At 41.2% G+C, this 20893-nt stretch overlaps 1 protein-coding gene across 1 annotated transcript; it reads left to right on the forward strand.

The window, feature by feature from the left end:
- The first annotated feature begins 10592 nt into the window (after window positions 1-10592).
- On the forward strand, window positions 10593-20375 carry tent5bb (terminal nucleotidyltransferase 5Bb). Its single transcript, XM_030412956.1, has 2 exons — window positions 10593-11164; window positions 17494-20375. Exons 1-2 carry the CDS (start codon window positions 11009-11011, stop codon window positions 18517-18519), a joined length of 1182 nt encoding a protein of 393 aa, XP_030268816.1. The 5' UTR covers window positions 10593-11008; the 3' UTR covers window positions 18520-20375.
- The last annotated feature ends 518 nt before the right edge of the window (window positions 20376-20893 follow it).

Below are 20893 nucleotides of genomic sequence, written 5' to 3' on the forward strand. Positions count from 1 at the left end.
TGAAAGTATGTAGAGTGTCTTTTGAGCTGACTGATACAAGTTGTGATCCAGCCACTACGTCAACGTTTTTACACTTTAAGTTCTACATACCTGAGTGACCTGGTGAAGAATAAAATTGTATCTGTTTAAAGCTCTACTCTTCACACATCAATTTCTGTATTCACAATGAGTCAAATGACCTAATGTATGTGTAATATGAATGGAGTCGCAAACCCACAATTATTACCTGACTCTGGAGTTTCCCTCAGCTCTGTGGACCGTTTTAGCCGCTCTGGTTTTTTTTACAGACGTCAACTGTTTTGTACGGTGGCACTGAGGGCCAAAACAGAACAACATTACAGGCAAAGCGAGCAAAACAGCATTTATTAAAATGCAACATAATAAGAAACACAACATTTAAAAGAACACAAATAAGTTTCGTAAAATCTAGCATTGCAGAACACGACATTTGTAAAATGCTGTGTTTTGGAAAAGTTTGCTGGTGTGTCATACATTTCTGAAATGTGTTTTTGTAAAGTGTTCTGTTTTGTGAACAGTCACATTTTCTGAAATATTGTGTTTTCCATAATGTTGGGTTTTCTGAAATGCTGGTGCGATGTGAACCTAGACTTCTTGCTCAGTACCGAACAGCAGAAAGGGTAGCGTCCAGTGGCTATCTTTAGCCATGTTTTTTTTCTCTTTTCTTTCCAACAGCTGTTTTCTGGAAACAAAGCCCGGTCAAACTCACTGAACTACCTGCCAGCAGCAAATGACTTGTAAAGATAATGACTAGCTGGCATACACAGTGTAGCATTTAGCTGCTAAATAAAATATTGGATTCACTTTCACTTTTTTGCTAGCCACAAGAACATAATGAGGTGATAATATGTCAATATGGTGTCAGCTTGTTCTACTTCTCTTAATGGACCATAAACAAATATTTTACTGCTCCTTCAAAATCTTTTCATTCAATTTTTACAACTGCACACATTATACAGTATATTCAACAACACCAGGAATTCACAAATGGCAAATCAGTCCAAAACATCCATGTTTTATATGGACAATTTTATTTTGTAGCAGTCATTCATAGTGTGGCTACTTGACTCTGATTCAGTATTCTTGACTGTCAGATTAAGTATGTAAAAGCTTGCTATCTAAGCTGCAGGTTGTAAGGTTAAACTCTACCTTCAAGCATTTATGTAAAGAAGGTGCTTCATGTATTTAAAAAGTTGATCTGTGACACCAGCTCCAATTATACCACCTGCAGTGGACGAAAGGAATCCTTTTCTCATTCTTTCTGATTGATTTCCCTCCAGGCAGCATGACTAAGCTTTTTGACATATTACAGGCTGAAGGTCAAGTTGAATTGTCATCCAGGGCATTGTTTACCAGATAAACAAGATGTTCTTTTACTGGCTTGGGTATACTGGATGACGGTGAAAATCTCAGACAGCCTTGCTTTGGTAATTATTACATGACTCCACCTGACATTATAAAACTAATCTCGTCTGAATGGGGCTGTAATCTGATCGCAAATCCACAAAGCCACAGGCAGTGGGAGTTGCTATAATCCAAACCCAACAGGTGGATACAATATCAAACCCCAGGAGGTGTTTTTTGTAACATTGTAGAAATCCTGACACAAGCCATATCTAATCCCCTGGAGATGGACTCGAAGCAGTGCTTCTGCTGCTTCAAAGGCCCAGGCGAGTGTGCAGCCTATCAGCCTCCAGCATCAGCTACTCAACACTGGAACTGCTAGAGGTCTAACTAAATGTGGTGTTCAACGCCATAGAAAAAATTGCCTTACTCTGAATGGAGCATTCATTAGTTTTTACTGCCATTACACCTCATAAAGCATGTTTGATCTCTGATCATGTGGTGTGAATTCCAAGTAAGAGCAACTCTGTGTGTGTGTTGGTTCTTTTTCAATTAATCTGAAGAGACAGGATTAAATAAGTGTATACTTCTTCATACTCCTTTTTCGGGCATGTTAGTGCTTGTTAATGGAACATATACTATTTTGTCAAAAGTATTCGCTCACCTGCCTTGACTAACATGTGATCTTAAAGTAAAAATCTCGCCAAAAAGCAACCTAGGCTTTATTTGTGATTGTATATAAGTCAAACCTTCGTGTTTAAGTATGTTTACAACGAAAGAGGCACTTTTAAGATTTACCGTAGTTTCGTTTTTGGGCAAGCTAATTTTCAATGGAGTGTCGGGGCACTCGTATGCTAGTATCAAAATCGCTATTTTCAAAACACTAAGAAGGCTCGACACAACATGTAACTTTGCTCGTAGTATCACCAGGGTCTCTACACATGAACACGAGCATTGAGAACAGTGTTTGTGTACATAGAGTTTACTAAAAAGAAGGTTTTTGGACAACTCACAATAGCAGCTGTATCCCTGGCATGCCGCTGTCATGGCAGACAAAAAGTGCCGATCCCCGAGTGCGACCTAACAGGAAGGCTTGAGGAGCAGTCCATCATTACCATTACTCTCCTGCCTAAAACATCAACCTCCCATTTGATTTAACTGGAATGAAAAACTTTCATTTCATCCTTGGCCAAACAGTAACCCAGAACCTGTTCTCATCTGGTTCCATTTACAGTAAAACACCAAAACAAAACACGTGCTCTGCTTTCAGGAACCAGGAAGAAATAAATACCCAGTTTCACGTAACAGCTTTTTTGTGGAACAGGTTGGTCTGGTAGGACACCATGTTCTGACACGAATGACTGTTACTAAAGCCAACCCTTAATTTAAACACGTTAATTGTGTAGCCCGGTAGCCAGGATAAATTGTCGGCTTATTATGTCTTATGCATGGATATGTTCAAATCTGTATGTGTTGTGTGTATCACATCAACATTTCTACAAATAAATATCATATCACGTTCACAATACACACATATGAGCTGACTTTAATGTTATGAGGTGTTGGGGTAGGTGGTGGTACCAAGTAAGAGACCACTGCTCAAGACTTCATTTCAACATTTGTAAGCAGTGAATCGCTCAATAGTCTAAACGACACATCGTTCAAGCCATGTTTGTTTTTGAGTCAAAACATGATCTTCTCCTAACCCTAACCAAGTGTTTTTTTGTAAAAAAGTGTAAATAAAAACATCTGTGGTTTGCAACAGCATACATTGCCAACATTTATTGTATTTATTCTGATGATTTGGATGTCTATTTGGTGCTCAGAAGAAACATCTTGCCTCACTCGCTTTGATTTTGATAACTTTCATTTCATTCTGGGAAAAAGCACTTATCATAAACCTGTTTTAACCTAGTTTAATTTACTGTACAATGCCAAAACAAACTACGTTCAATACTGAGTTGTCCGACGTCTCTGACTGGAGCCTGGAAGACATGATTAATTATGACATGACAGATAATTACAGTAAAAATGTTGCTGCTTCCTTTTGGCAGCTTGAACTGTTCCTCAAGCCAATCTTAAATTAGAAAAAGCATTGATTGTAAGTATATGTGATAAGCAGAGGTCTAATTACACTTTGTCTTTCTCCTGGAGTGGCAACACCTTGTTTGTAAATGCACAACTTTATATTAAATCAAATAAACTAAAAAAGAGGTCTAATTAAAGCATGTTTAACAACTCAACAAAACCCTAACCCTAACCCTCCAGTGACTCTCTTTGTCTCTCTTACGTCAGGATTGTTGACAGGCCGTCCCTGCTATGCATGTTTACAAGAAAAGACCTTTAGAAAACAAGGAACACCTTGGAGCTTAACAATAGCAGAAACATGATGTACACGTGCTCTGATGAATGCTAACTGAACATCACATGTGCATACTGTATTGTCTCAATCCTGGAAGGTGTAGGCGTGAGGCATGTCTCTAGATCGTAACGATACCATGTCAACTGTGTAGATATCTATTGGGTTGTAACATTGCTGTCAGAGCGGTGAACAGAGATACTTTTCCCTTCTGTCGCAAAAAACGTCTCACTCACTTTTAAGTAATGAAAGAACCAACTATGTAATGCTTGGTTGTGATATGATTTCTGATGTTAAATAGGCTAAGTAATGGAGCATGGCAGCCATTTGGTTTCCTCATTAAGTTTTCTCCAGATCCACCGTTGCATGGTTCTCCACTTATTTATTACAACTCACGAGCTTAAGGAGTTCTTGGAGATAAATTTAAGTTGGGCACCTTACATTTAATGTTAGATAAGAGGCTTAACGCCAAAACAAACTCTCTGGTAGATAAAAGTAGTTTAAAACTATTGTAACAGTTCTGAGGATTTATGGTCAGTTCATTTTAAAGCAATACGCTGGTGGTTTTGCATGTTTTAGCCCATTAACTACAAATAGTAGTTAATGCTTTTTTAAAGCATATCACTTTTTTTTTAGTTTCATTCCGCCCAATTTCCCCTCAAGTTTATAAAAATAAACTTTTAGTGACTAGAACATTTTGTAAGATGTAACTTAGAGCAGGGTGCTGTTTGTTCTTGTCAAAAACGGGTAGATTTCCTCAAATCCAGATTGAATCCCTTAGACCATCAATAACTTATTATTTGTGGCGCCAAGTGAAAACTATTTTTATGACACTGACTGCGAGTCCGGCTTGCTTGTTAGCAAAGTTTCCTGTTAAGTCAACCAGCAGACACAGAGCAACATGAGTGTTCATTCGGACTTGTGTTTCTCTCCATTTAATGAGTAAGTAAGTCTAATATTTCCTCTTTCTTTAATAGCTCTGTTTTGTTCTCCAAAACTCCTGAGAAAAGTACCTGGCTCTTTACCAGCTAGTTGCTGGTCTGTCCATCTAAAAACAACATGTCGGAAGGAGTGAAAGTGAACCAAGGTACTTTCGTAGCTGAAGTCACCTCAGTAACCTTATTGTTTTAACACAAACCGTAATGTTTTCTTAAACCTAACCAAGTACCTTTAGTGCCTAAACCTAAACAAGTAGTTTTCTTGCCTACGCTTAACCAAACAGCAAGCATATGATGAAGGTCTGCTACGCCTGTGACTGTTATGCTGCAAATGTCATGTTGTTTTTGGTAACGGTGATGTGTTATGTTTTTGAAGTCCCTGGCAATTTACCCGTTCTGTCATTCAGATATGAGGATGCATTGGTTGGGTGACAAATCTCTGTTGCTTTGTCACTATGCGAGACATCCCTATTACAGTTATTGGATCCAATGTCATGAGAAAATGCGATTGTGAAAATACTTTATTTATGCGGGATTAGTGGTATGATCCCAGAAACGAAAATGTTCTCGATTGCTGTATCAGACAGCATTCTTCTTCAATCCAGCCACTATCACAAACATGTTTTCAGCCTGGATCTTTTCTCATCATGCTAAAGGCGCCAAAGGCATCCTCATAATCATCCCCTTCAATGTTATGACATGAGGCTGATTTAACTCTGCTGTATGGCCACAAAGTAGGAGTTTATATGTCACAAATGTAGTATACATACATTTTCCCGGAACAGCAGCTGGAGTAAATGCTATATTTACTATGATGATCACATCAGCAGGGCCTCCATATAGTTTCCACGCTGAGATAAACAAGCAGGCTGTTTTGTAAGAGAGGTAGTGAATGTAAACAGCATGGATCAATTGAGTGACATAGGTTGACACAGATGAGTGCCTCACATTTCCTCATCATTTTCAAAGCAGAGCCAGTTTTGCTTGACATGCACCTGCTAAAACATCTGAGTGAGAAGTCTCTTGTGATCAAACCAGGGGTTAACACTGTTCTGTATTATCCTGCTAATGGACTCCAAACAATGGTTGTTTTATTAATAAGGCTAAATTATGATTGTCAGGGCAGTGGAAATGGAATCGCTAATATAAATGTTACATGCCAAATGTAACTGAATGTCAGGGTGCTAAAAAGCTGGAAACTCTCTGACAAGATAAACAGATCTGTGGCAATTTGCATTCATCACATTTCACAAAAGGCTAGCTTGAAATGTCACTGTGTAACCTGTCAGCGCCATTATTGTATTATAGTCCAGGAAGTTTGTGTGTTCGAGACATTAACACATTCTTTCCTTCCAGGGAGAAAAGTCACTGTTGTCGCAAGTGGAAAAGGAGAGGCAGACCAGAGCCTATGGAGTTACATAAGAGTGACGTGTTTGCCTCTTTAGGCATACAGACACTATTGATGCTGTTGTTAAGCTTCTGGAGCACAAAGTGTACACAATAGAGTAGAAGAATCTGCATCTTATATAACACACAAGGAGCATAATGATGTTCAACAGGGTGTTGTCACGGCCATGAACTCTGGTTTCATATGAAGGATACAAACGAGCATATAATACAGTAAAAAAGCGATGTTCCCTTTTATTACTATGGCACTACTTATTTCTGAGCTTGGTTGATAACAGCTAAGTTGCCACCTCATACATTCAGTGTTGCCAGATTGGGCGGTTTTCCGCCCAATTGGGCTACTTTTGTAAACGCATGGTGGGAAAAAAATACATTGGGCGGGTGAATAAAGTTTGGGCTGCTTTTGTCCACATTTGGCGAGTTTTTAATATTGTGAGAATAGCACTCTGAACTGTGGGAGCCCATCAGGTAACCGCAGCAACAACATGTGTACTGACATAGACTGAAGCACGATGTTTGTTTATGATAACTTCCAGGTATCTCCTGCTTCGGACATTAGCTTACATAAAGTTTATAGTGTATACATCTCATTATAACAAAATGCATATTTGATGCTTTTTTTAGTCTTTCACTAAAGTAATGTCGGAGACCTTTTTTGCCTCTTAGCGAAAATGACATCCTGAGTTTACCTCAAATTAACGGCTAGTCTAAAATGTAGCTGTTAGCTATCAGAGATGTTAGCAAAGCAACAAAGGACTTGAAAGAAGCACAGCAGTAATGTCAGATAAGTTGGACCAGGATGTATAACTATGTATCTTAACATGTTAACTTTTGTTGCTGGTCAGAACTAGCATAATAACAAAGTCATTATAACTGAGAAACAGTAGCACTTTCAAGGCTTTAGCGGCCTTAGCTAAGTGGGCTAAGTGATAATAAAATCATTAGCCGTATCCACCCAACAAAGTTGCTAACCTAGCTCTTCATGAATGAATGATTCGCCATATTAAATGCGCCGGGAAAGAGGATCTCGATCTTACTACCATGGAAAACGTCAGTTCCGGTTAAGTGACAAGATGTGATGAAAGTCCCATCCATAATTTGCGCAAGGTATCATGGGGGTTTATAATTAGGGGAATAGAACCAATCACAATGTTTACAGTCACTACCAGGTAGAAAACCCTTCTATCACACACTAGCTTACATACAATTAATTGCAATTATTTCAAATTCATTTCAAACAATGTCTCGACACCTAATTTCCCAGTTGGGTTAGAGCTACGAGTCCAAGTTATCACTGTAGGGTAGATAACGAAGGCATTAGCAAAGCAACGTGGCAAATGAAGTAAACACAGCCGACACGTCAGAGAGTTTGGACCAGATTTTAATTATAGACTTTGTCTTTAAACAAACAGTTACAAACAACAGAAATAAATATGTTTGTTGATTTCACATTTCTGCAAATTAACGGTCAGTTGCTTATTGAGAAGTTCCTAGATCTCGATGGGGTTCCACTAACATCAATAAGATTTTCCCATTTAATTAGTATGGACTACACTGTTGATATGACAAATTCGATTCTTTGTGATTTAAATTCGGGCCATATTTTAAGGTACCTACCCCACCTTGTGCGTGATGTCAGTGGCTGCCGTGTGAAAATTGGTGTATTGCTTGTCAGCTTGCAGACTTTCATTCTGGGATTTCACTGAAGTGTTTTTTTTTTATTTACCATCCCTGTCATGTGATATGTGAACTGCACAACATACTGTGAGGTAAAAAGGTCAGGCTGCATTGTCTGTCGAGTGTCAGTGTGATTTCAAATAAGGTTTTTCTTAACCATGTTCGGGGTATCAAGTTTGACTTTCACTGGTAGAGGTTGGATAAAGATATGGTCAATATTCAAACAGTTTGCTCAGATCGTAACAAACGTTTCCATGTATTTTGATATAAAAAAGTGCTCATGCATTGTCAAACTGCAAGGGTGGTCCAACTGAGGAACTAAGGCAATATCAGGTTAATATGTAGCTGGAACTCTAATATCTTGGTATGTAAAGTTTAACTTAGACACAAAGCAATGTTTATAGTCCTCATACTGACAAATCGTTAAAGGGTTTGGAGCATCAATTGAGCAAAGTAACGACAAAAACTCTCCAGACACATTTGCCAGTGCACCTTAATATGTCACACACCTCGCGTTCAGTCCCCGGGGCTGTAAAATAAAACTGAATCTCTGAAAGGTGGGGTGTGACTCAGAAGCGATGCTGTATCTCCTCAGTTATGCTTTGGCTTTATTTTTTTGCACAAGGACAGGTGCTGATTACCACCAACTACACAATTCGGTAATGACAGCGGAGTCACTGATGAGTAAGACGCTGTATTTGTGATACGCACATAACATGCAAATAACGGACTGGTTTTGCATTCTTTCACAGTGCTTACAAGGGTCTCCCTGACTGTCTCTCTCGCTTCACTGACATTTATGAAAGAAACAAACTGTTCTTCACTGTTCTTGGATCGAACAATGACCCACGGTGACGAGGTGTCATACGATCAGCCCGCCATCTGATTCAGTCTCATTCCACAGCGGTCGAAAATGATCTAGAATGTTCTGAAATCTCTGTACAACAGGTCTGTTGGTCGACCACAACATCCAGGAATTAGTGAGTTGCCGTTCTGACCTTTTCTCGTACATTACGGTATCACCAAGTGAATTACATCTTTTTTCCTCTTCACATGAAAACTACAGTGAGAAACTGACTCGCCTAGCACAAATAAAGGCCTTCGGAAGGTCTGTCTTTTTCCCCTGAGATTTTGTATTCTGATGTAACCATAGTCAATGAAAGCTATTGATCCCCTTCTGGAAAAACACCTGATTGGAATTTCTCATAATTCCCTGGAAGGCTGGATGGAAATATATAGCACCATGACAGATTTTGTTCTTTTCCAATCACATCGCTTGCAGAAAAACTTTCCAAATGAACATGGTTTACTTTGTCATTACCCTGTTTTGCACAGCTCTGGGAAATTACAATGGTCTGTTAGTTGTTTGGATGATTGATGGTTTCATCAGAATGCAGTTATTCAAGGTTCATTGAAAATGAATCTGCCCATGACCTTTGTCCGGTTCAACCAGCAGGTGAAGGTCTCAACATCTGTCTTTACATTTATTCCTCAGACAACTGCCGAAACTCCATAAATCCAACAACAAGTTGGCACACTCAACAACAAAACACCTCATCTGTCCATGTCCGTGTAGAAAGACACACTTGAGCGGCTTTGGATCTTGTGACATAATTGTCTGTCAAAGCTGTTACACAATCCCTTTTGAACAATATCTAATTCCCTTTCAGAATGTGACAGCGCTATGGTTTAGGTAAGTTAAAGGGCAAAATACTGGTTTTAGTTCAAATAAGCACTTGATAATAATAAAAAATATAGTTTATGAAACATTTGTTGATCCATTCAGCCACATAAACTCTACTCTATATAATTCTGAGCTTCCTTCCTCCTTGACTCCAACTTGAATAGATGTTTTCGAGCACTTGCTGAAAGGACTTATGGTTATTGTTTCGGAAAACAATCTCATGATTTCTTTACATCATAAAGTCCCTAAAAATAGTGTATTTCCTCATTTAGCTATGTACTAGCTACAGGGATGAGGTCCTACATCAACGTAAATTTTTGGCCAAAGTTAGCACAGTTTTGGTCACATCATTAGAGATTTCTGTGTCACCATTTTTTTTTTTTTGCCTGTGCTGTCCTCACTGGTTTGGAGCTGATATTCCCACGCAACAATCGGAATTTAGCAACAGTCAAATTGTTGAGTTGTCAGCTCACGCTCACAAGCCACTGTCAATCACATCTGGTCAAACCAGACCACTTCATTTGCAAACTAATGTTAGCTCCTGAGAGAGGCGCCCGAGAACATGCATAAAGTCACATCCAGTGGACTGTATGATGTTGGCTGGATGGACGCCATGAAATTTGGTGCCGACATTCAAGGTTCCTTAAATATTCAAGACATCCACGTTCCAGGAGCATTAAGCAACTTCAACTAAATGTCGACAGGCTTGTAGAGGCAAACGAGAGCGACAGAGAAGATCTCATCCACTCACATTTGGCCAATAAAAAAGTGATGACACATGTCAATTGCTACACGAGGTTAAATTGAGATACTTTAACTGCTGTAACAAATTTAAAAACAGAACATTTTACCAAGGTGTTATTAATCTTATCATGTGCCACCATTTTTGCCCACAGTTCCTTGTCTAAAAATGATTTTTAAAATATACAAAAACATGATTTTTTTTTTACAAAGTTTTCAACAAACTTAAAACACACAGCAGGTTTAGAGTGCAACGGGGACACATTGTTGGAGCCAAACGAGCCAAGTCGCGGAGAACTGGGTCCTCTAATTGCGCTTAACTAGTAATTACCATATTTCCTACAGTCCTTGAACCTGCCATCTGACGCATGGGAAGTAGGGGTGTGTGTGTGTGTGCGTGTGTGTTGTGAGTGTGTGGAGGCTAGTCTTCTGTATATTGTAGTGTTCATAAATCTCAGGCCAGCCAATAGGGAGGCTGCAGTTAATCCCGGCTCGGTAAAAACCCGGTGTGAGTCCAGAGGCGGCACTAATCTGAGGACAGAGTCACACAGACGCACACACACACCCACACACGCACTCACACAGGCGCACACACAGAGGAGGACTGGAGGTTTCTGCCTGTGGAGATGTCTGTTATTCTACAGCATTTTCTCATTACGTTATTGCTTTGAGGAGGCTTTTCTTAAAACTCGTCTCAGAAGAAGGAGACACTGTCCATCCTCTGTCATCTAAAAACTCCAGCGGCTCTCTCGTGCGGGATTGCGCTGCGCCCTCGCCGCCGCTGTTCTCCCCGCAGCCTTCACACTCCGTGGACGGACACCCCCGCTCAGTCCGGTCGTCATGTCCTCCGGTGATGCCTCGGAGCAGAGTCGACGGGTCAGCGTGCTGTCTTGGGATCAGGTGCGGCGCTTGGACTCCATCCTGGGAGAGAGCGTCCCCATCCACGGCCGCGGAAACTTCCCCACGCTGTCCGTGCAGCCCCGGCAGATCGTCCAGGTGAGAGCCCCCCTGTCCGCCCGACTGTCTTTATTGTCATCATCAAAATAAAGTCTGAAGGAGCGCATGAGGCATGAAAGATGGACGAAAGGGTTCTCGAATCAATATTAGCAGAAACTTTTTGTTACGAGAAATCATGTAACCTGAATTAGTTTTAGTTACTTTACATCTTGCATAACTCCTTTTTCTTAAAAGTCTACTTCTGTGGGGTTTAATATACTGTATGGTTTCTGTGGTTTCAAACTGCTGTGCCTGCAAATCACAAGCTTGTCATTTCAATTCCAAAAGCTGTCAATAACCCTTAAAAGAAGGGAAACAAGGTGAGGAAGTTGCTGATCAGGTTGAGTAAGTTTGTGTCTACTCACTAATACACCAATGCTAATACACACAAATACACAACACGGCAAACATGGAAATTCTTGTGTTTTCAGGTAGGTTAATTTCCAACATGTTGATCATTTGGCTGGACCAGACCCTCATTTCTTCAGTTTCTTTTGGGAATACATTTTGAAGTTATGTGTCTGCATGCTGTCACATAAATAAGAATGTACAGCTTCAGTGGACAATTAAAAAAAAAAAAACCTGAGCAAATTCACTTGTTGCATCTCAAAGTGTGGATAGAAAAAAAACTCCAGAGCAACATGAACCTAACAAAATCCTTCCTGCTGTCTCCGGTGTGTTGACACACAGATCACCACAGCTGTTATGAAATGTGCGTGCGGCGGCGCTAGAGGATCTGTGGCATCGTAGATTGCGCTCGAAAAAAGACACACCTGATCACTTGTACTCTTCACACTGCCACAGGAGCCGGGATGATATAACGCTGTGACTGCAGCTTTCCACTAGCTCACTAATGCGCCTTCTCCCTCGCCGCTCTTACAGAGATAATGACCGAGCCATGGCATATTTACTTGAAATGAAACGTATAGGGAAATGTCTGGGTAGTAATTTTCCCTGTAAATTATTTAAATGCCTTTTGCCTGAAATCTTGTTTCACTCCGGTGATTCATATTTTCTGTGGTGATACTGGGGAAGGAAAAACCCTCAAAGACAAAACATTTCAAGGGCCTCTATAATCAAGGAGGCCCCCACCATGTCCACTCAACATTCCCACTAAAGTCTTTCCTTCATTACGCAATCCCGAGGAGACAGCAGGAACCCCAAACACGTTTTTCTTTCCATGAGTGCTTTTGGAGAAGACCAGCTTCTGGAAAGTTAGCCCATTGCTTACCAAGCGTCTGACGAGAGGCTCCGAGGGGATTCCCTCTGTCTCCAGTGTCTGAGTGTCAGCACGTTGGATTGGCTAAAGTGCAAAGATAAACATTTGAGTAATCCATTGATATTTTTTTTTATATATCCTCGAATCTTTTTAGCTTTAGAAAACAGGTTTCTTGCTGGTGGCATCCGAATAAGCAGCGCAAATACTTGCTAACGTCTTAGCAAAACAAAAAAGCCACCGGCTACATAGAAAAGCCGTGGAAATGAACTTTAATATATTAGCTGCCTATGCTAATATGAAAAAGAACCATAACAAAATTTTTTTTTATGTTTATAGCCCTTTTTTTTTTTATAAATAAGATATATTTTACACATCACTGGTAACCATTTGTGAATTTTGTTTGCATAGCCAAAATCTACTGGAAGTATCTTTGATGTGAAGTCTGCGCAGCACCACCTCGCAGTGGCACGCTTAATTTGACAAAAACAAACGAAGAAGTCATGTTCCCTGTCATGGACTAGAAGTCAAGCCGGTTTCAAGTCTCTGCAAGTTGATTTTCATACCATATGGACATGAATGGAAACCAGTGGCTGCCTGGGAGTAAGGAAAAACACATTCAGATCTAAACCACTATGATATGTTTTGGAAAATGGCTGACAGTAATGTGAGGTATCGGTGATTCATGGTAAATGGGCTGCAACATGCAAAACCACCAGTCTGCTCAGTTTAATGTCATTTATTTTTAGCCTATGCGGAGCTCTCTACCTGAGACAGATAGAGACGATTTGAGAGCCAGATGCTTTCGTCACAGACTGGGTAAGGTGACCAACAGATCACACTCCCCAAGAGTCAGAGGGGCCCCTGTCAATGGTCGGCCTGTCTGAGCACCACATTTAAATAACATCTGTTTGTGGTCTGGTTGTGAGTGCGCCATGGGAGCAGTGAAGGAAAACTTTTACTGTTACTTACACCTCTGTGCTCTCATTTTCATTTAATGTTGACAGTTATCAACCCACAGTCAGAATCAGAGGGCCTCTTTATCTACAGAGGCCCTGTGCACATACGTGGTAGCATTATACCACATGATGATAAACACAGATATCTGGTGTGGGTGCCACAGCTTACGTCATTCGCTGAGTGGTTTTCTGTGTGGAGGCGGAGGTATGGAGTCTGATTCCAGCGCTTCAGGCTATCGTATATAAACTAAATTGTTGTGTCTAGAGCACATGAGATAAGTCTCGTCACTGCTTTAATCATGGGGTTTTGTTTTTTTTTCCAACTTGAAGTAGTACTTCACTTTCCCGCATGTTAGAAAGTGATCTGGATTTGAAGCTGATTGTGAGGAGTGGATTAGTGCCTGTATTAACACTGGGCTTGTGGGTCAGGCTTGACAACGTATCACTGTGGTAAGTGAAGACCAGTCGCCTGACTCCACTGTGACCTCCGCCACACTGTAAACCAACTCCTCACTGGGCCATTGTTGAGAAGGAGCAACATGAAGACACCACATGCTCCCAGTGCTCCCTAGAGGAGGAAACCATTCATTTCAGACTGTTCAGTAATGATTTTTATTTGGCATTTTTCTTTTGATCTTTCTCAAAGATGTGGGCAGCGCTGGACGTATCTCTGTCTGTTTTTTCTGTTGGTGAATTTAGAGTTTTGGCGGGCTTTTAAATCCCCTTTAAAACAAAACTTGACATCACTTCCTCTGTGCCTCAAGTGGCTATTCAAAAATAAGGAAATTCGTTTAGGTAATTAGGAAATTGCATTTCTGCACTTTCAGCTCCAGTTGCACTTTAAGTCAATTGGGTTTTTGAATGGACTTTTGGTTAAATGCCTTAAAGGGGCTCTTTGTAGTTTTGTAGTTTTACACTTAAAGGGTAACTCGACCATATGCACACATAAAAGTGTGTTTACAGGTCTTGTGGAGTACTACTGCACATGTGGAAAAAAGTAGTTAGAAGCCACCTGTGTCTCCAGAGGAAGCTGCATGTAATCTGATAAATTCCCCGCAGTGATGTCACTCAGTTGCATTGTGGGTAATGTAGGCGGCAGGTTTCAAGAAGGAAGAATAACACTACGAATAAAAAAAGTGATGTGTGTATTGCTGTATCGAGTTTTGATCCTTTGTATCTGAACTGTCCATAATGAGACCAACAGCGTTATTGCGAAACTTAACTCTCACCTGAATACATAAGATATGAAAAATCGAAACTCTGTTAAAAGTTAGGGGGCAGTGGGTATAATGGGGGGACTGGACTTAAGTATTTTACCCATTGGCTATGGCCATTTAGGGGGGCAGTGAGCTGGATGCAGGGCGTCCACCAAGATGGGGAATTACTTGATTCCACTATTAAATCACAAGACACTATCACAGTTACAAGACATATGAGGATGACGAACCACAGCTTTCACCCTCACCAGTTTCATCTGAAATGGCTGGCACAAAAATCTAATGCAACAAAAGTCTCCTTGGATGGGTTCCTTGGATAAAATCCTATCACAAGACATTAAAATGTCTTTGAACCCGTGAGGCAGATGAACAAATCCTTCACTGAAAACATCCATCTCACAGGGGTGTAGCAGCATCACGTTTCAGCCCGTGACTCACTCTGGTCTGAGCATACAGGTGAAAATGACCACCCGTGCGTAGGAAATTCAAGGAAGCTTTTCAAATCAGAGGAAAAACTTCATCATCATCATCCCCCGCTGCCTGCCAAGCTACTGTACGACTTACTGGCTGGGTTGGTTTTGGAGTGAATGCGAAGGTCAGGGATTCGTAACTCCTCACTCGCTGTCGCCATTTCCTTGGCAGAAGGATCATCTGAACCGCTGCCTGGAGCTCTCATTGGCGTCCAGGGGACTATGGGCTGGTAAATGGCTGGGTCATTTTGTTTCATAATAAAAACACATTCAGGCCGCAGCTTAAATGTAATACTCAAGGAAACGATTGACACTGGAGGAAGAAAGTGGAGAGACTGTTATGTGTCGCCAAGGCGTTGTCAACACCAGACAGTCTGGTGTGTTTGCGGCTCTTTTTACAAGGCTTTTTTTTCCTCAAAACGTCGGCGGAAGTGTCTCCCTTCGCTCAGTTCACCAGGTGCTCGTGTGTCATGTGGGAAATGTACTGGCCCATTTTATGAGTGCTGAAGGACTGAGGCGGTGGGGGTGGCAGAGCGTTGTTTCCTCATACGTTCCATTCCGGACCCTCAGACAGGCAGATTATGGTGTGCTGTTAACTCGGACCAACTGTTTAAGTGTGAGGTCAGAGCAAATAGTGCTGTGGGTTTCCCTCGCTGGATGGTGAAAAGAATCCACTTCTCTCAAGTGTTGCATGAGGGGGGAGGGGGCTGGGGTTCACACAGCCACTGCAGTGAATCAAAGTTATTTAAAAAAAATGTTTTTTATTGTGAAAAAGCAAGTTAACGATCATCAGTATAAAAAAAAAAACTGACTGTAAACATGCCAGATTTAAACGAATGCTAAGTTACATCCAGTCTCTTGGCAGATAACAACAACAGTCACACTATACCAGTATCAACCTGGTGCATTTTAATATATACTTAAACGAACAGAATACATTATACAACATGTCCAGGTAAAAGTGATCACCGATCTGGTTTAAGCTGTTTAAGCCACTGGTTGCAATGACTCTTAAAGGTAGGGTACGTAGGACACTCCCTACAGTACAATTGGTGAGTTGAATACATTTGATTCATGTGGAGACAATAAACAAGAGTTTCCCTATGCTATCATGCTGAACTACATTTTACATGGACCCTTTTTTTAGAAGTCGCCTCCAGAATTGCTTGTGTTCATTGGTTGCTTCTAAAATACCGATTAGAAATGTTTTTTTTTGTTCGTGTAGGGAGGCGTGCCACAGATTTAAATTCCAAAGTAGGCTCAGTCTGCAAACACCTTAGAGAGAGTTGCAAGTTAAAGATGCACACCATTCCTTGACGAACAACAGTTTCATCCACTATTTTATTTACATTACTGTACAGTGCATTAGTTGAAGCCAAAGGGAGCGAAAAGACATTGCAACATAAAATATACCATCCTCATCCCAGTTCCTTTACTCTTTTGTGTTTTTCTTGGATTTAGTCAGTGCCTCAATTGCTTAAAAAGCTGACAACAGCATCTATATATAATGGAATAACAATGTCTGGTGGAAGAAATAGCCTTAATTTGACATCAGAATTCAACACATGAAGTTCTTTTGTAACCGCAAAGCAGTTGAGCGCCATTAAAAGGTGATTTATTGTATCAAGTTAAGAACTTGCATTAAGGTACCTGGAGATTACTTAGCTGGACAGATGTCTGTCTACATTTACTGACTGATGGGAGGACAGTCACAGTATTTTCTTTCTTTTTTTTTTCATAACAGACAGCTGTGTTTTGGATTACTTCAGAATTTGCCTTGTTTGGCTCTTATTGTCATTTGAGTGATGCAACAGACAGGAAGCATAAACATCTCAGCTGTCTCAGGCCTAGAGGTCTCCCTGAGCAGTGCAATATAGTGTGCCTTTTCCTGCCAACGAGTGTTTAAATGATAGCGAAAGGGTTTTTCAATATGAACACAAGTTTAAAAGTTCACAGCTGAACCGTGGAGCCTCTTACCCAAGACAAGCACCGACTCGTCATGTTCCACAGTTTATCTCTCTTGATGTTGCTTGTGCTCCACATGTGAAGAGATAAGACAGAATCAGACATGCAGCTCATTAGAGGTCTGCTGTACAGTATATAGGGCAGTGTCACCCTCAGGCTACAGGATCGTTTATGTTAATGAAACTTCCTCTAAATAGGTGATCACAGCCTCCATGCAGTCACTTTGTTGAGAAAGTGTTCTGAAGGAAGATACTGAAAGTCTGCCTGCCTCAGGAATCACCCACTGGCTTTCCCTGACTCTCCATGTAGCTGCTGCATTCACATGCAATTGAATATTGCAAAAATGCTCAAAATCTGCACCTCTTTTGACTGGAAACTGATTTCTTATATAAACACAGTTAGTGCTTCAAAAATGAAGGAGTCAAGAAGTGGATGACTAAATACTGTGAGATTATCTTTTTGTCGATATCCATCACTCATCTTTTTCTGTGTTTTTATTCAGGTGGTCAGGGCTCGACTGGAGGAGCGGGGTGTGGTGGTGCGTGATGTCAAGCTGAACGGCTCAGCGGCCAGCCATGTGCTCCACCAGGACAATGGCCTCGGCTACAAAGACCTGGACCTGATTTTCGGCCTGAGTCTCACAGACGACAAAACCTTTCGGCTGGTGAAGGATGTGGTGCTGGACTGCCTGGTAGACTTCTTACCTGAAGGCGTGTGCAGGGAACGAATCACAGCCCTTGCCCTGAAGGAAGCATATGTGCAGAAACTGGTAAAAGTTTGCAATGATACGGACCGCTGGAGCCTCATCTCACTGTCCAACAACACCGGCAAGAACGTAGAGTTGAAGTTCGTGGACTCCCTGAGAAGGCAGTTTGAGTTCAGCGTCGACTCATTCCAGATCACTCTGGACTCGCTGCTGCTCTTCGATCGCTGTTCGGAGACTGCCATGTCCGAGACCTTCCACCCTACAGTGCAGGGGGAGAGCATGTACGGAGACTTTGAGGAAGCTCTGGGGCACCTTTTCTCCAGGACTATCGCCACCCGCAGCCCAGAAGAGATCCGAGGCGGCGGGCTGCTCAAGTACTGCCACCTGCTGGTTCGCGGATTCCAGCCTTCCTCTGAGTCTCAAATGAAACAGATGCAGCGCTACATGTGCTCGCGCTTCTTCATCGACTTCCCAGACATCGGCGAGCAGCAGAGGAAACTGGAGGCGTATCTGCAGAACCACTTTGCGGGCATAGAGCACAAGCGCTATGAGTACCTGGTGACGCTGAGGCAGGTGGTGGACGAAAGTACTGTGTGTCTGATGGGCCATGAGCGCCGACAGACACTGGCACTTATTTCCACTCTGGCGCTGCGCGTAATGGCCGAACAGAATGCTATCCCCGCTCTGTCCAACATCACCTGCTACTACCAGCCCGCTCCCTATGTCAGAGATGTAAACTTCAGCAATTACTATGTGGCACAAGTTCAGTCACCCATGGCCACATGCAGTAACTCTTACCAAACATGGCTGCCTTGCAGCTGAGCAATGACTTTTAAGGCTCATTTATGCTCAGCGCTCGATACGGATACGGATGAAGCCCTCTGTTTGTACTCTGTGGTCATTTTGGCCGTATATGTGCTAATTTTCTGAAAGCTTACACTTCATTTTACAGGTCTGGAAAAGTCATGGCAAGTAGGTGGTCAGTACCAAGGAACATATCCGAAGTTTCTTTGAAATTACCCCAGAAATACCCCAAAATGTACCACAAATTTATTGAAAATTACCCCAACATGATTTGATAATAACATCTGGTGATCATGGCATTTACATTTCCAACTAGTTTCTGTCAAACTTCCTTTTAGCAGGCGACTAAATTGAAGTGAGTTGTCACAGCTTAACTTTCAGATAAGGGATTAAGGCAGTTAAGGAATTTAACTTAAATGGGAAATTAGTAACTTGATCCTGTAGTTGTATTTGTCTGTTATCAACGGATTATGGAGGCAAATAAATATTCAAATAATACATTTTGGATAACTGTTCCAAAGTTGGACTGATCTGCTTAAATTATGGTAAGAACATTGACCTCAGTTTAGTGACCTGCAAAAGTTAGACAAAAAACTAGTTTGAAAGTAAGCTGCAACAGCTCACTTTAATTTAGTGGACTGCTAAGAGGGTGTTGGACCGAAAGTAGTTGGAAATGAAGCTGCAGCTCCTCTCATAAGTTCTTTGGTTTGCTGAGTGGCAGTTGAGCAGAAACCAGAAATTACCAGCTATTTATCAACTGCTTGTTTGAAAATAGCGGCTTATTATTATTAAATCATGTTTGAGTAGCTCCCAATTCATTTTGAGGTAATCATTGTGGTAATTGGTGCTTAATTTGAAAGAAATTTCAGATATGTTAAGTGGTGATTACCAACTGCTTACCGTGAAATTTGCAGAAAAAAATGAAATGTACCTCGGGTCCGGATGGAACAGAGCAGTGCTAATGAAAATCGCGGGGTAGGGTAGCCAATAGTTTATGTGAGAGGACCATAGGATGTGACATAGAAGTTTGAACAATGGTGGTAATTCAAATGTACTGAAACTGTTGACACTGAGCTGACCTTTACTGGGTGTACTGCTTAACATCTATGCCAATGTAAAGGATGCATGGAAGTATGTGGGCAGTTACAGTAACAGTTTGAGATGGATTATCTATTATCAGACAGAAAGGGGACATAAATGAGTCTCAAGGATGTCATAAGAGCTTGGGTTTTATCTTTACATTGATTTAAGCTGAACATTCACCCGAGTGCTCAGTACCTCTGTAGCAACGGGACTTTTTTTGGTTTGAGGCCCATGGTGGACAAAAAGGAACTTACGTATCTTTTTTTTTTGCCAAATCTTATATCAAAACCATTCCACTAAGTTATATTGATTAATACTGCTGTAAAAAAAAAAAAAAAAAAAAAAAAAAAACTCTTTCGAGCCATTATAATTATACCTTTTAATTCTGTTGTTGTTTCATTACCAATGTGGAAGTGTATGGAAAAAATATGAAGGGTTGATACGTGACAGAGGAACTTTGCCAGTTCCATTTCTTGTCTGATGGAGGCTTGTGTTGGGTCTTTAATGAAATGTAAATAGTTGTTACGAAACCAGAAAGAAAAAAAGCCGTTTTTTTGTTCTGTCTGTGGTTACAGCTGACCTTGACTGGGAGGGAAAAAGGACCAAAGAAACACTTCCATGTGTAGCATGACAAACAAAGACTGTATGTGGTTCCAAGTGCCTGAAAATGACCAACGTCTTTATAATAGTTATGATGTAGGAACATTTTTCATCCAGGTTATGGACATTTCTATATCCAGGGTCAGGGTATTTGTTTTTAAATCATTAAAAAAAAATGTCAAAAATGGAAAGATGTGGTACACTGGTCTTTCTTTGCTCTCTCTCACCGTAGTTCCTAGAAGGAAGATAAGGACAAACTGGTTTTAAAATGCTCCAGTTGACTTAAATTAGTCTGGAGATGTATGTCATGAATGCATACTCTCTCCTTTCTCTGTATCTCAGTTTCTGTGTCTGTAACGATCTCTCTCTGCGTCTACCTCTGACTATCTTCCTTGATCACACACAAACTCCTCAGTGTGTTGTCAGTGTTCCATCAGCCAGACACCCACTGCCCTGACACAAACACTTACTTGTTCTAGCTCTGTGCTGTTTTCCCCCCTCCTAGAAACAGGTTCCCCCGAGCCCGAGCCTATACATTAGCCATTTCCTTCCACTTGTGCATCCAACAAGGGGTTTCCTTGGCCTCATTCAGAAAGGGGAGATTGCTGTTGCTTGTCTTGGATGAGTTGAGCTCTGAGGGGGCAGCTGAGGACCAGGTGGTGAAATAGGACTGCTGGCTTTTCAGCGAATGCAATGATTCATTCCAGTG

The sequence above is a fragment of the Sparus aurata genome, chromosome 3 (genome assembly GCF_900880675.1).
Source record: "Sparus aurata chromosome 3, fSpaAur1.1, whole genome shotgun sequence".
NCBI lineage: Eukaryota > Metazoa > Chordata > Actinopteri > Spariformes > Sparidae > Sparus > Sparus aurata.

Bases quoted from the DNA above. Each gene is read 5' to 3' on its own strand.
- tent5bb (XM_030412956.1), top strand. From the start codon at position 11,009: ATGTCCTCCGGTGATGCCTCGGAGCAGAGTCGACGGGTCAGCGTGCTG. The intron at 11,165-17,493 runs GTGAGAGCCCCC...GTTTTTATTCAG, and splicing joins AGCCCCGGCAGATCGTCCAG to GTGGTCAGGGCTCGACTGGA.